Consider the following 15,783-nt stretch of genomic DNA (forward strand, 5'->3'; position numbering starts at 1 on the left):
TTCTTTGGGATCAAGGCTAAGAAGGTGGAATTAATCCCTGGACTAATAAAGTGTTCATTAGCAAATTCCTCAAAAGCTTCCCAAAGGTTCGATTTAATTATCTCCCAAAAATCCTGATAAAATGCCATAGTAAAACCTTTCAGTTTAGGGGCTTTTGATCTTTTCATTTAGAACATTGCCCCCCTTATCTTCTCCAGATCAAAATCCTTTTCCAACATTCTTACCAACTCTGACTTAACCTAGGCCATTCAAAACCTTCCAAAGTAGCCCCCACATTCTCGTCTCCTATAAACAGATTTAAAGTGAGCCACAAAGCAATTAGCAGTCTCTTCTTGATCAATCAAAGTTTCTCCATTCACTTGTAATTTCTCCACAAAGTTCTTTTCTTTTTCTACCATTAGCAAGTGCATGGAAAACTTAGTATTACCATCCTCCTCTTTAATCCATTGGTGCCTTGATTTCTGTCTCCAGCTTATCTCTTCCGTCAAAAGGATTTCTTCCATCTCCTTTGTCAAGGACCATCTCATAATCCTGCCTTCCTCACTTATCACACCTTGACTCTCCTTTCTATCCAAAAGCTCGTTTTGAGAAATTACAGTTAGTTTCCTCTCCTCAATTCTTTTGAAATGATCTCTATTCCACTCTCCACTCTTTAATTACACATTTAAGCCTTTGCAACTTCCTATGAAATCTTACACCTTTCCACCAGACTCCTTACACCTCTTTTCTCCACGAATCCTCAACCTTCTGGATAAAGTCAGCTTTGAATATCGGTTCTTACAGGGGGCTTCTTGTGTCAACAGAAATCACCCACCTGGGTTCTGGGTTGTCACAATAAACACTGACCAGCTTTGAATATCGGCACAAGGTGGTTGTGCTCCCAACACCTGCAATTGTGATTGCTGAAATTCAAGTTGTTTTTTCAAGTTTGAATTTTTCATCCTTCAGCAGACAACTGAGCACAAGCTGCACTATTTTTGTGAAGGAGACTGACTGACTATCAGTCTGTAGCTTGAGATATTGTAACTGCTTGATTTAACCAAGAAAAGGGCAGAAGATGAGGTTGTCCTCAAATGGTGAGTGTGTTGCAGAGAGGAGTCTGGGTGGTTTGCTCAAGTACTGTCATTTTGGCTGGTAGAAGAGTAGATGATTTGGAGTTAAAAGATGCAACCAAAGCTCGAGGAATGCTGTATTAGGTGTCTCAGGAAGACCCACTGTAATTCTGTAATTTGTACCAGCTAGCAGAAGTATTTGGCAATATCATTGCTCAGCTGTCATATATATATATATATATTGAGAAAACAATTTCACTCTGAATCATTGAATTGCATTTCCAGAGAAAAAGATTTGTTTCTTGCCCTCTTCTACATTGGCAAAAACGCAGACCAAGGGTGAAATTTCTTAATTTAAAGATTTAATTCATTGGTTTGGTAACTAATTTCACAACTAAATATACTCTCTTTTTTTCATTTTCCCGTTGTAACCCAACTGATGAACTGGTTATATGGTTACTGTAATCTGGATCCCTCTATGTTCAGGGCAGTTTTCCTGTTTGAACACATAGAAACCAAGGGCCCCATTACCCAAAACACAGAGAAACCAAGGGTCCCATTACCCAAAACAAAGGGGGACATATGATTTTCCTTTGAGAAGAACTGATAAATATTGCTAGCAGATTTGTCATTAACTCCTTGTATTTCCAGTTTTACTTGTATGAACTTAGTTTAATTAGCTCAGTCTCTTTTTCCCTTCTCAAGTGCCCTGCTCTAGCTTGGCCTTCCACAGAGATCTTCACTATATGAACTAAAGAATGCATCAGGCAGATCGATCTCATAGAACCCTCAAATCGGTGGAGTGGTTTCTCGTCTGAGCAGCCAGGGGAAATGTGTTGCCAGAGCTCTCGCTGTTGCTGCCGATGGCCGCTGGTTTGGGTCACTCACTGTGGTACGGTCGCTGGTGTGTGGGTAGAGTTCAGTGGAGGGAGGAAAAGCATCCAGGGGAAATGCAAAATGTGGTTTGGTTCATTTTATTTACCTTTTGTCGTTTTGTGGCCAGTTTAAGGCCAGTTGAACCGCCAAACCAATGTTAACGGGTGTTTGACTGTTAACGTTATGCGTCCTTCCCCTGGTCGACGTGGTCAAACGTGATTCGTGGGTTCACTCGACCAGTGCACCCATGGGTGCACACAATGCATACTCAAATTAAAATTGCTCGTTACCTTTTCCTTCTGAGCAGACAAGCCTAATGAGCTTGGGTTCAGTCCACAGCACTATTAGCTTGCCTTACCAGTGCAGCCTGTCTACCGTTTGTCTGCCTAAGGCTGCCCTCTGTCAGCACCTATAGATAGGACCTGGCACATGCCTTTCCTCCAGTGACTCTGTCCAGCTTCAATTTTCTTACCTACTTCCTTACTTCCACATAGCCCAACTACTTCTACCTTTTCATCTTCAACCTTCTTTCACACCACAGAGAAGCTTCAATGGCGGTTACCAACTAGACAGAGTGGATGACTGTATGACCACACCTTCACCATTCTAGGGATGTCTACAGGAAGAACATTGCTCAACCATACCACTGTTGAATGCAGATTTCTCACAAAATGCCATCTAACTGAGCCTTACAGAGAGAGGCAATGGAGCAAAACACTTCTGTATTCCATAAATGAAAGGGTAATCCTAGAAGCTGAACCAAAACTGTCTTGCACACCAAAGTTCTTGGAATTAGACTCAGGTGACCATCTGGACACAGTCACTGTGCCTGAATCCAACTTCAAGCAAACAGCATCAATTCCAATGTCTTTCCCAACTATTTCCAAAAGGGCTTTACAGTCCTCGAAGGGTGTTATAATAATGGTACAGTTTAGTTTCAGCTCTTTTAATACCTCCTCAGCTATTAATCTGCAATTTCTAGGTGGTGCATTAGCTGTTACTATTAGTTTCTTTTTCCCAGTCTTCCTTGGAAGCACAAGTGATTATTTTACCAGCACTTACAGGATGACCAACTATTACCAAAGTATCCACCTCCTCGCACTGAGTCTGCACCTTCTCAACTTGACCTCTATTTTCCTCCTGAGGTATCTCTGTATCTCTCCAGGTCTCTTGCAGTCCTTTCAGCCAGCAAGTGAAATCATTCAGCCTGCCTAAAACTTCTTTCCACCTGGCATCCATCTTTCCTTCTGGGAAGCATACCAATTGTCTTTTTTTTTTTTTTTTTTTCCATTTCCGAAATATTCCGCAAGCACCGGAAATCTGCCCTTTGCATTTTGCCTGGTTTCTGCCATGTACTTTCTATCACCTTCTTCTTTTACCCCCTTGCAGTCCTTCCTACCCACCTGAGATTCTTCCTCTATGAAGGTCTTGAACCATCCAATAACCTCTTCACCAATCAAAAATACCATTGCCCTTTTCATCTCCCTAATCTTCAAAGCTGATTACCTTTTCATCCTGAAGCTTTTGAAAAGAAACTGTTTGGCTTCAATCTTCATGTATCTTTTCCAAGTGGCAGACTGCATGAACTTATCTTCCTCCATTCTTACCTTGTCTAGGTGTCCCATATATCTCACCCTTCACACAATCCTTCTCCACAGATGCTTCACTTCTTTCCCTTCACCTTGATATTTGTTAATATGCAAATGCAGGCCCCAAATCTCCACTATAGAGACCTTACTACTCTTGCTCAAGCATAGAGGAGACTGAAGAACCTATAGTTCAATTACTACTTTGCAGAAAAGGCTTCCCTTTTAGGTTTTGACCAAACTTGGAACAGGAAATTTAGTGAAAGTTTTGGCAAAACGTCACATTGCACTGGAATGCCAGAAAATTTTTCAGTACAAAAATAAGATAAAGAAGGAACGGACTTTTTTCACTGTTGGAATTTAGAGCATTGATTAATGGGTGGATACTTGAATAGAGGAGGCGCTTTTGTTTTATTTATAGTGAACTTTCTCTTGGAAGAATCTGGATCTAGATTATTCAAAATTTACCATTTTCCATTGAGGAATCTTTCTGTGCTCTTTATCTATGTGTCGTTTGTCTTATCTGAAATTAACCTTTATCTGCTTAAATTTCTTAATAATATATCTTAGGTTTTAACATAGCTAAAAAGGGAAATCTGGCAATCCAGTACTGGGGTTTTTTTATTACATTTAAAATTGCATGTTTTACCCGCTGGCCACTTGGGTACTCAACTTATTAATGTCAGAAAATGGACACGGGGTTAACTCCTGCAATCATTACTGTTGGAAATTCTTTTTATCTAATTATGCATTTCATTAATTTGTTATACTGTTTCTTTTTGAACAGAAAATTTTCTCCCTGATGAAATTAAATGTACTTATTTTTCCCAGCCTCGAATCCTAATGGCAATGGCTAGAGATGGATTGCTTCCAGCCTTCTTTTCTGATGTCCATAAGCGAACCCAAGTTCCTGTCAATAGCACAATTGTTACCGGGGTTTGTGCTGCAATCCTAGCATTCTTTATGGATGTTTCACAACTTGCAGGGATGGTAAGTTGATCTCATGGAGAATTTTTGAGGTCAGAAGATGTCCACTTCGTTGTGTTTGAAATTGAATCTATAAGTATATTGATAATAATGAAAATCCTACACCTAATCTGATAAAAGAATTACTGTACATGGTGCACATGCAAAGGGTAGGGGCCATATGGAAATATCCAGCATGTATTAAACTGCTGAATGGTTATAATTAGATGATGTATATAACAATTAGTGCACACACATTAGATTAACAATTAATCACCTACTTTCTGATCCATAATGCCAAGGATGTAAGGCTACAAACATTTGATCGGAATACTTTGGTATTAGAAAGTCCCTAATAAGATCCATCTTTATATATATTTGAACCATTAGATACCTCATGGAAGGCTTGGTAGAACCTTCTACTGAAGGATGTAAGGCTACAATCATTTGATCAGAATACTTTGGTATTGGAAAGTTCCCAATAGGATCCATCTTTATATATATTTGAACCATTAGATGTATACCTCATGGAAGGCTTGGTAGAACCTTCTACTGCCTACTAAATGGGGTTCCACAGGATGAAGATCAGTTAGCTGACCTACATGTTTTAACCTAGTTGATTGCAATCATTTTATAGATTTTCTGTATATTATGAATAGCTGATATTTAGATGTTCTTTGCAGGTCAGTGTGGGCACGCTTCTTGCATTTACCACTGTTGCAGTTTCTATTTTGATACTCAGATACGTTCCACCAGACGAAATGCCACTTCCATCATCACTTCAGGAGACAATTAATTCAGTATCATCACGATATGGTACTGGAAGTGAAGTGATTGACCAGGAAAATCCAAAAGATCCTGCAGACAATTCTAAAGATAATACTGAAGTATCAGCTTCAGATCCCCTTATTCTGAAAGAACATGACCAAGGTGATCAAGTTAAATTGCTCATTGGTCAACTCTGATATCCAAGGTGTTACCCAGATGAATTGGTCAGTCAAATATGTAGTCATACAGGTGTCATTGTCATGCATTCATGGAGTGGGGTTGATTAATGATTAACAATGCAATTGGTCAGACTTGGTCATTCACTTAAAACTATTTGCAGTGTTATTTGGACTTAATCAAGTGTTCATGTTTGGCACACACTGTACAGAAACCCTCCACAAATAAGTGATACTTCATTTCATTTCTTTTCCTACTTGTTCATTTGACATCAGGAATCAAAGATACAGTTTAAATTCTTCCTGTTTGAGGAATATTGGATTGGAAAGATGTATGTTTAGCATTTAATATCACTTTCTGTATAAGTAAATCAATGTTAGATACTCACAAGATTCTTTAACAGTAGATGCTCTTTTTTTCTTGGTTTTATTTTCTATATTCAACAATATCAACTAGGAGTAGTTATTTATCAGTGCCTCCTTTTCAGATATATGACTATATTATTGCCAGGGAAAAATGGTTATGTTATTGATCAGCTGGAACTGACAGTCCAGTAATCCATCTTTTTGTTCTCTTTGATATCCTCTCCTTATATGTAATTTTTAACATTTTTTTTTGTAGTTTGTCTTTTATTATTCATCTCCACCTTCCATCTTCAAGGAACTACTAGATGATCACTTTTACTTCCATTTTTGCAGCTAGGTTAAGTGAAGAAAAGAGGCGTAAGGCTGCTGCATGGAATATTGCATTTGTTTGTGTAGGGGTACTGCTTCTTACATCTGCAGCTTCAGCTGAACATCTACCAAGGTAAATTCTGTTCAGAAGCTCTTCCTGTGCTGCTCTGAAATTTATATTTACTGGGTTTTTCTGGTTTTATTGATTGATGAATCAAGTTGATGTCTTAGACTAGTTACTCTAGGCTTATGTGAAGATCTAGTAAAGCTTAAGGATTTGCAGGTATAAAATCTTGGAGTTCTATTTAGCTTTTAAATTTCAAACTATAATTCTTTGGATACCTTTAACAGCGTGGAGGCTGTAAAACTACTTTATCCTGTCCATCATTATTATAATTACACAAATGTCATTGTGTACCCAGAGAAATTAAATCTGTACTTCTGAATACAGCGTGGATGCAGCATATGACCATACATTTGAGTTTTGTAACTATAAGAAGAAATCATGTCTATATTCTTTTATTCAAAGGTTACAATTACCTCTTATCAGTATAAAAGGTACAGTAGTGACAGTACTGATAAAAAAGGTGTACAGTAATTAGTTTTGATTCCTTTGACACTGCTTTGCTTCTGACTTTGGTTGCTTTTATCAGTTTGCCTCGATTCACGGTGTGTGGATTGGGTGGCGCACTCATTTTATGTGGTCTGGTTGTGCTCTCCTGGATAGATCAAGATGATGCTAGGCATGCCTTCGGACATGTAGGAGGTAATTTTCATTCTGTCACAATAATGAATTCAGCAAGATCTATATGGACATTGACCACCTATCCTAGCTGCAGTGCTGCACTATTGACATGATAATAAGTGGTACTAGCTATATCATGAGTCACATCCAATGTTTTCTTTTTTTTGTCAACTCATTAGGCATCACCTGGACCAAGAAACCACTCTGTCTGGAAGATGCTTAGTGCCTAGGCATGGCCGTAGAAACTTAGGGTGGGACTGCTAATTTTTGTGGACCGGGTTGATAGTACAGTTGTAACTTCTATATGGATTTGCCTGTATATTACCCTGCAATGTAATTCTAACTTGTACCATGGAACAAAACTCCACATACATGCAAAAATTGATGGAATCCGTTGGCATCCATGCAGGTTTCATTTGCCCCTTTGTACCACTTCTGCCTATTGCCTGCATTCTCATAAACGTTTACTTGTTAATAAATCTTGGGTGAGTAATTCACTGTTCCTTTTGCCCTTTGTTCAGGCTGTTTTTAGTTTGATAGAAAATATGGGGGTGTTCTTTATTGTCAATTGTTTTTTTTTTTGGTTGCCGGTTCCAAAAAACAAAACAAAACCAACTGGTTTGAAAACAAATTCTTTCTCAAAACAAAATACGTGAAACATGTTCTTGGTTATATGTATTTTTCATTTCCAAAACTGAAACCCAATACAGTGTTCTTGAATTTCTGGTTTAAAGAATATGTTTGCATCTGGTTATTTAATATCATAATCATATCATATTATTTCTACACTACAATTTTTTTAGAAATCATCATTTTGATGGCTCTAAAAACATTATTTTTGTTTTTTGAAACAAAACTTGTATTTTTCTTTCAAAACAAAATCAGAGTTTAAGAATGGGTTTTTGTTTTTTGCTGATATGGTGATTTCAAAAACTAACAAAAAAATTCATGTTGTAGAACACCACACCCCCTATGAGAAAAAATAGAAATTCGACATGTTTCTCTCTTATTATCTGGTAAATTTTTGTTGAACTATGTTTCTTCGTCGCTCTCTAATATTTTTCCTTGCGACCTCAGGGCTTCCACATGGTTTCGAGTTTCGATATGGCTGATTGCTGGCGTGCTCATTTACATATTTTATGGACGGACTCATAGTTCGCTTCAGAATGCAATATACGTTCCCACAACTCGTGCGAATGAGATCTACCGTAGCTCGTCTGAGTATGTGGCATAGAAGAAAGCAGACTCGCCATCATCGTCGCTCTCTTTTATCCCTTTCTTTTTCCATATAAAACAAATATTTGGGCCGTCATTCCATCCGCAGGGATTATTTATTTAAACCACCTGATCTCAAGGTGCATCGTTCTTTCTCCCATTAATACTTTGTTGTCATATTGTTTAGGACTGATGAAAGGAAATCAGTTTCTCGTCTGTACAGTATCTTTCTGGCTGTTGTTCGACACTTGTTCGATTATTGTATGAAAAAATATGTATAGAGTTTTGTATTTCTTGTGATTGAATTGTGGAGACTTTCTTAATTTTCATTGGAACTAGCGGGGACCCCGGACCCGTGCGATGCACAAGGTTTGTTAAGCCAAAAGTATACAATAAAAACATACAAGAGTATATAATTGTCTGTATAATATTCGAGTTTAGTTTTTTTTAGTTTTTCGGTCAGTTTTGGTTCAACAATTTTCCAATTCGATCAGGTTGGATCAAATTCGCTTTTGCTATTTCTAAATCGATCAAAATTGAATGACCCGATTATAGATATACATTAAAATTTTATATTTTAAATATAATTTTTAATACGAGAAAGTGAAAATTTCTATATTTTTTAATTTAAAATATCTTATATAATAAATTTATTTTTTAATAATGACATTGTAATCTTTTAAATTTAAACCTAATTTTTAAATTTAATTTTTTAAGTTTAAAATCTTTTGAGCTGACCAACTAAACCAAAAGTTGACCCAAATCGATACAACCTAAGTTAGGGGTGCAACTTAGGTCAGCCTAACCTGACCCTGAATTGACTCGGCTTGAAATTTTACATGGCTTGGGTTTGGATTTTTAGTCCTCAGGCTAGGCTTTATCTCAAAAAGTTGCACTTTTTTATTTTTTCGGCCCGGGCCTGGCCTTGTTCTTAGGTAGCCCGGGCCTGGTCTGAGCCCAACTCAACTATACACATTTATACATATTTATATATATACATAAATATATTTATACATATTTGCATAAATATACACATATATGTAAAATTTTAGAATGGGTTCATTTACCAACCCGAGCCTGATCTAGGCTCGAACTCAACCTGAGTGCACCAAATTACAATGCAAACTGTGCTAGGGTTGGGAAAATTGGGCTTGACCTTAGGCTAGGTCCAGGCTCGGGCCTTAAGCCCGAATTTTAGGGTCATGCTCGGGTTGACCATAAACCTGTCCCAACCTGTCCAACTTGCACCCTAACTTGAGTTGGCCGGTTTTCACTAATGGTTAATCGGTTTTGGGTGACCAACTCTCCAACCTAACCAGGTCGATTTGGTTGGCCAAACAACCTACAACCAAACTGAACCAATCCATGAACATTCCTAATTTCAACTAATTTAATAGTCTAATCTCCAATAAATACAATAGTTTAATCTCTAATAATTGTTGAAAATTTATAGCGAAAATACACAATTATTGAAAATATATTGATAATGAAAATATAATAAATACAAAAAATTAAAAGAATACAATAAATAATAAAATATATTAAATTAGTCAATAAACAATGTAATCTCAAATAAGAGTTTAATCTCTAACAAATATTAATCAATAAATTATAACGAAAACACAATATGTATAATAACTTAAATTTAAAAAGTTAAATAATAGTAGTTTAATCTCCAATAATTATTGAAAATTTTTTGTTAAATAACAAAACAAAAATAGATCAGTACATAATTATTGGAAATTTATTTTCTAGAATAAATATATATTAAGATTTTAAAATTATTATTAATAAATATCAATGAATTGATATAAGTGAAATTAGCTATTTACAATATTATTTAGTGATTTAAACAATATCATTATTTAAAATTTATAATATTAATTATTTATTAAATTTAATAATCCATAAAATTATAATTTATACTATTATTACATAATTTTGTTATTAATTTTGTAAAATATTAAATTATTATTATTTTGAATATTATGTTATAATTGTTTTTCTACTTTTAAGAAAAGTTTTTAAATTTATTATGTGATTTCGTTATTTTAACTATTCAAAATCTAGTTTTGTTAAATTTTTTTGTTATTTTAAATACTTAGTTACTTAAAGATTTAAATAATATGTAAAGTATTGAAAATATTTAATATCTTGTTATTTAAGATATTAGTTATTGAAATATTTAAATAATATTTCTCTTTTATGTTAATTTTTTATTATTTGAATAACATTTAAATTGAATGATCCAGAAAATCATAATTTATATTATCAGTACAAAATTTCATGCGCGCTGAATTTTGTAAAAATACAAAATTATTAATAATATGAATATTATTAAATTTATTATATTTTTTGTGTTTTTAATAAATATTTTAAATTTATTATATAATTCCATTAGAATATCTAAATAATTCTTAAATTTTTTTATTCAAACTTTCTTTGGATAGACATTGATAAAAAGTGTGGGAGATGATAAATTAGAGATAATTTAGGAGAAAGTGGGGGAGGTAGTTTAGGAGAAATTTTAGGAGAGGATATTATTTAGGTTATTAGGAACTTGTGGGAGAGAGAGAGAGAGACTTTAGGTAATTTTATGGGAAAGGAGAGCATCTTATTGGTTGTTTAAAAAATGGCATGGAATAAAAAAATAAAATTTCAAAAAAGGAGAAAATTCCTAGACTTCCTTCTTTGGGCCCTAAGCATTTTGCCCTGACTCCATCTACCATTCTCTAGTATAACACTCCACTCACCAGTTGGAACCTTAGTAAGACTTTGCCATCCTGCATCGCCTCTGTTGGGTTACTTAGCTTCTGTATTATGCTATGTCTCCAATCATCATCTTTTACGTCATCTTTTGTTTCAACCTAGTGTCCCAATCCTTCTATTAACGGTTCACAATGCATCTAGATTGTTGTGTTGATCGGGTTCTCATTTGGTTGTATTTTGGATCCCAGTGTGGCTAATGCATCGCCATATCTATTTTTCTCTCTATTCTGGTGCTCGTAGGTTACTTCCAGGTCCTTGGTTAACATTTGGATTAGTGCCCCATATGGCAAGATCACCAACTCCTTCATTGTTCCACTGCCATTCATCTGCCTAATTACTAGTTTAGAGTCCCCTATTACTTTTACTTTCTTTGCTTCAGAGTCCCTAGCTACTGTTAGGCCTAATACAAGTGCCTCGTACTCTACTATGTTGTGTGAACAACGAAATTGTAATTTGAAGGAATAGGCTGAAGTATCTCCGGTAGGTGAAGTCAATGTGACTCCGGCTCCTATGGAGGTGTTTGTGCAGCTCCCATCGAAGGTTAGGGTCCATTTGTACTCTGCAAACTTCTTAGTCAACTTTATCAGGGGCATTGCTGCATGTGCTAAGCTAGGGATGAACCTTCTGAGGTAGGAGACTTTCCTTAGAAAGATTTTTATCTGTGACTCCGTCTTTGGGGAAGGTAGGTCCACGACTGCTTTCACCTTTATTTCATTTGGATGTATGCTGGTCTGATCAACTTTATACCCCCAAAACTTCCCTAACTATACTCCGAACCCACACTTCATTAGATTGGGCCTTAGGTTAAAGGCCCTACATTTGGTGAACACTTTTCTAAAGACATTGGAGTGTTCTTCTCTTTTCTTCACCTTCACCACTATGTCGTCTATATGGCACTCAATTTCCTTATGCATCATGTCATGGAATGCATTTGTCATCGCTCTCTATTATGTGGCTCCAACATTCTTCAAGCCAAAGAGCATAATCTTGTAGTAGAAATTCCCAATTGGCATTCTAAATGTTTTATGTGGTGCATGTACAGGGTCCATATATCTGATTATATCCACTATAGGCTCCTAGGAAGGAGAACAACTGGTTCCCGTCCATTGAGACAATGAGGATATCCATATTTGGCAACAGGAACTCGTCTTTGGGGTAGACCCTGTTCAGGTCCTTGAAGTTGACACAACACCTAGGGTAGGGGTAGAAAAAGTCAGTATACTAATTTCGTTCTTATGACTGTAAACTAAAGCTCAGTTTGGAAGGAGTACAAATACAAATATGTACACTACAAATACATACAAAATAATACAAAATACAAAGTTTTGCACTCTATATGTTTGTATTTGTACTCCTTCCAAACTGAGCCTAATGTACTAGGACCTGGGTACAAACCTTAGTTGTCCATTCTTCTTTTTGATTGAGACCACATTGTCTAACCACTGTGGGTGAGCGATGGGCTTGATGGCCTTTTCTTTACTCCTTCTACAGCCATATTGATATGAAAGAAAATACAATTTTGTCCTATTTAACATGTGTTCTAATTTTATGATTGGGAAAAGAAAAGTTTCTATACCTTTCAAAAGATCTAGCAGCCTCTATTTTTCCTTAGGTTCTAACTTGGCCGGAATATATAATGGTCTTTTCTTTACTCCTTCTGCAGCCATATTGACCTCTTCTCGTGGTTCTTCCACAACACCATTGGAATCTTGCATGTGCTTAGGAGGCGTGTGGATTTCATTGTAGTACTCTACTATTTCCTTGTTGTATCTCTGTTACTTAAGTGATTTTTAGTATTTCCTTTTGTTGCTAATTGTATGTATAAATGTATTGTGTCTTACCTTTGATTCTGATGGGCTCTGCTTTGTTTATTCATAATCCATTTGCGATGAGATTATCGCGATGTCCTCTTGTGGAGATGGTATGGTAAAATTATTCTGATTGAGGCAAAATTCAGAATGCATGCGTATATTTCTTTATTTGTGGAGACATGATTTACACCGATATATAATAAACAATAATAATAAAGTCATACCCCAGGAATAGCCTTCTTGGTGGCTGGCGTGTCGGCATCCTCACACTCTTCTACAATTGTGTAATAAGTTTCCTTGCTCTTACTGGTGATCAACATACACTTGGACCACTCCTTCGTCTCAGGTGCTAAAGGAGGCTCACTTCCTAGGCTCGACAATTGTACACCTACTTTGGCCACTCTGGTCTCACCTTCTTCGCTAATTTGTGTACTCGATCACATCTTGGAGGTGGGTCTCAGTTCTATCGAATAGGACGCGAGTTGTTGTGATCCTCACTACATAGCCTCTGTATTTGGCCTTGAAGCACTGATGATATGTGGATGGAACCAGGGCCAAACCATGTATCAATGGGTGCCCCAACAGAGTGTGATATGTTGTTCACCCTGAGATCGCCTAGAACTCCTGGTTGGTGGTGAATGGCTTGATGGCAACCGATAGCTCGATGGTCCCCTCTGTGATAGATGCATTGCCATTGAAATCTGTAACCTCCATTGGCAATCCCTTGACTGTCTCTTTTTGTATGTTCATCAATTTCAAAGTTGGACATAGATCAGGTTCACGGAACTTCCTTGATCGATCATGGATCACTGCATCTCGTAGCCCCCTATCTTGGTTGTGATGTATAGGGGCCGGTTGTGGTGGGGGTCAAAGGTCAACATGTCATCTGGGGTGAATTCTACATGATACTTGTTCAGTCGATGGGCTTCTAGTGGTCTTCTCAATGCTTCTACTAGTGCCTTGATGGCAAGCCACCTTGTTGAAGCACCACCTCCCTACTTGCAGAAGAACTACCGCAACTTTGTATTTGCTCTAATAACTAGATCAACGTATCAGGGTGGTCCTGACCTGATTGTCCTACCACATTGATGCTTCCTTTCTGGGTGTGTGCAGGAGGGGGTGTTAGATAGTATATGCCCTTAGCTTCAATCAGATTGATGTACAAATCCATTTATTGTAAATGAATAGAAGTATGTAATTGTTTCATGTTATCATTGGTGTGTTTCTATGTAATTACCCCTTAAATTGGACGCTTATGAGACTCATGTCAGTTTAGAATGTTCTCAGCCATTGGATAGATTTGGGGAGTTTATCTTATTAAGGCTGACACTAATGTGCTGCCAAAGAAGTTGGGGAAGCTTGTCTCAACTAGTGAATTTCGTCAGGTCTTTTCATAGAGGCTAGGCTGAACCCATATGGGCTTATGTAAGGTCGAACCCAACAGCTATCTTAGGATGTGAGCCACTTGCTTAATGGGCCTAAAGCCCATGATTAATAAGATTAATCAAAATGTCACATGATTGCTGTCATGTGACATGGACGAATATGGGTTTAGAGAACCCATTCTCATAAGAGGATAAGACCTATCTACTGATAGAGTCCAGATCCAAATAAAGATTTGGATTACAAACCTCTTAATTTGATTAGAGGTGGTGTTTTTTTAAGGCTTATAAAAGGGAGGGGGCAAACTGCTCTAGATAATAACTTCTACTTTCAATTCTCTCTCTGCTCTTGCCGCCTAGAAACCCTAGTTCGATCTTCAATTTCTTGGACTGATCTTGATCAGTTCCACCTTTGTTTTTTGCAAGAAAAATAAGAGAAATTTTGTGCTCACCTCTCTTGTTTGATCCATCCAGTTGGATTGAAAACTACATTGTTAAACTATTTTCACTCCAAGTTGCACCATCTTCAGTGGAAGTTGGTTTTAGGATTCAATTTGGGTGTGAGCTACCACCTTGGGAGCTACATTTGTGGAATCTGTATGAGGTATACATCTCCCTCCTTTTGGTTTCAAATCTGATATGGTTTCAATGCAAGAACGACGATCCTAGAAAAATGCAGCTTTTCTAAAACTAGGGAATGCGATTCCCGGAAGGCTGAAAGAAATTTTTGAAATTTCACCCAGCCATCTAGCATGGTTCGGCCACCCATATGATGATTTTCACCTTCCTTCAAGGGGTTGGTCTCCATCTGAGTTGGCCTCATCTTGACAAAGTCATCTAGCTTCACCTTTTGCACGAACAATTGCTGGAATGTGAAGCAGTCCATTAGATCATGGTTCGATGACTGGTGAAAGTTACACCCCCCCATGTCTCTCCTTCTCTGGGTCAACTCTTGGTGGCGGTAGTGATAGGTTGATCACATGGTCTTCTACCATTATCATTATCACCTCATCCTTGGTGCAAGCAAAAGGAGGAGGGGGTGGGGGTAGCCTGTTGCTTCTCCAGTTCTGGTTGCCACCACAGTAGTAGGGCCCTTGATTAGGCCCTTCGATCAATGGCATATGCTTCGTTCTTTCCATAATGCGATGCCACCAAGGTAGACTGGGGTGTGGTACTCTTGACAATTGATTACTCTGTATTTTAGAGCCTTTAGGGCATCATTTCAGGGGTATTTTAGGCCTTAGAAAAATGAAAATGTACCATTTTCCTAGTTAAATTCAATATTTTGACCTTTGAGGGTCCCCGTGCAAATCCTAGGGAAACTTGGGAAAGTTTCAGGGCTGAAATGCAGTTTTTGGAAAGCTGACTTGAATTCCAACTAAGAGAGGGGATGTTTCTTTGAAAAACTAAGCACAGGAGGGCACCTCTTATTTTCCAAACCCAGATAAACACCCCTCCTATTGTATTAGCATACTCCCCTCTCCTTAGCAAACCCTAAGGCATCTCCCCACTCATTCTTTTCATTTCTAGCAAACCCTAGCTGCCCTAGGCTATCAAATCTCCACCCTCCACTCTCTCCTAACCTCTAATCTCAACCATCTAAGCCTTAGCAGCCCATGTTAGACAGTGTATGCCCTTAGCTCCAATCAGAATGATATACATTATGACATTTAATGTAAATGAATAAAGTACATATTTGATTAATGTTATTATAGTGTGTTTCTATGTAATACCCTTAAACTAGACACATATGAAACTCGTG

The 15,783-nt window shown here is 37.2% G+C and overlaps 1 protein-coding gene across 1 annotated transcript in view; it reads left to right on the forward strand.

Moving 5' to 3' along the window:
- The window catches only part of LOC148848945 (cationic amino acid transporter 2, vacuolar-like), a 37,785-nt gene extending 29,436 nt beyond the window's left edge, over nt 1-8,349 (forward strand). The window contains exons 7-12 of the mRNA XM_088948110.1: nt 4,346-4,504; nt 5,164-5,410; nt 6,124-6,232; nt 6,753-6,865; nt 7,254-7,329; nt 7,922-8,349. Of these exons, the coding sequence (XP_088804236.1) occupies nt 4,346-4,504; nt 5,164-5,410; nt 6,124-6,232; nt 6,753-6,865; nt 7,254-7,329; nt 7,922-8,078 (861 nt within the window). The 3' untranslated portion in view covers nt 8,079-8,349. The remainder of the gene's footprint in view (nt 1-4,345; nt 4,505-5,163; nt 5,411-6,123; nt 6,233-6,752; nt 6,866-7,253; nt 7,330-7,921) is intronic.
- Nucleotides 8,350-15,783: the final 7,434 nt, after the last annotated feature.

Source organism: Nelumbo lutea, chromosome 6 (genome assembly GCF_056320005.1).
Source record: "Nelumbo lutea isolate HS-2025 chromosome 6, American lotus-T2T, whole genome shotgun sequence".
In the NCBI taxonomy this organism is placed as follows: domain Eukaryota; kingdom Viridiplantae; phylum Streptophyta; class Magnoliopsida; order Proteales; family Nelumbonaceae; genus Nelumbo; species Nelumbo lutea.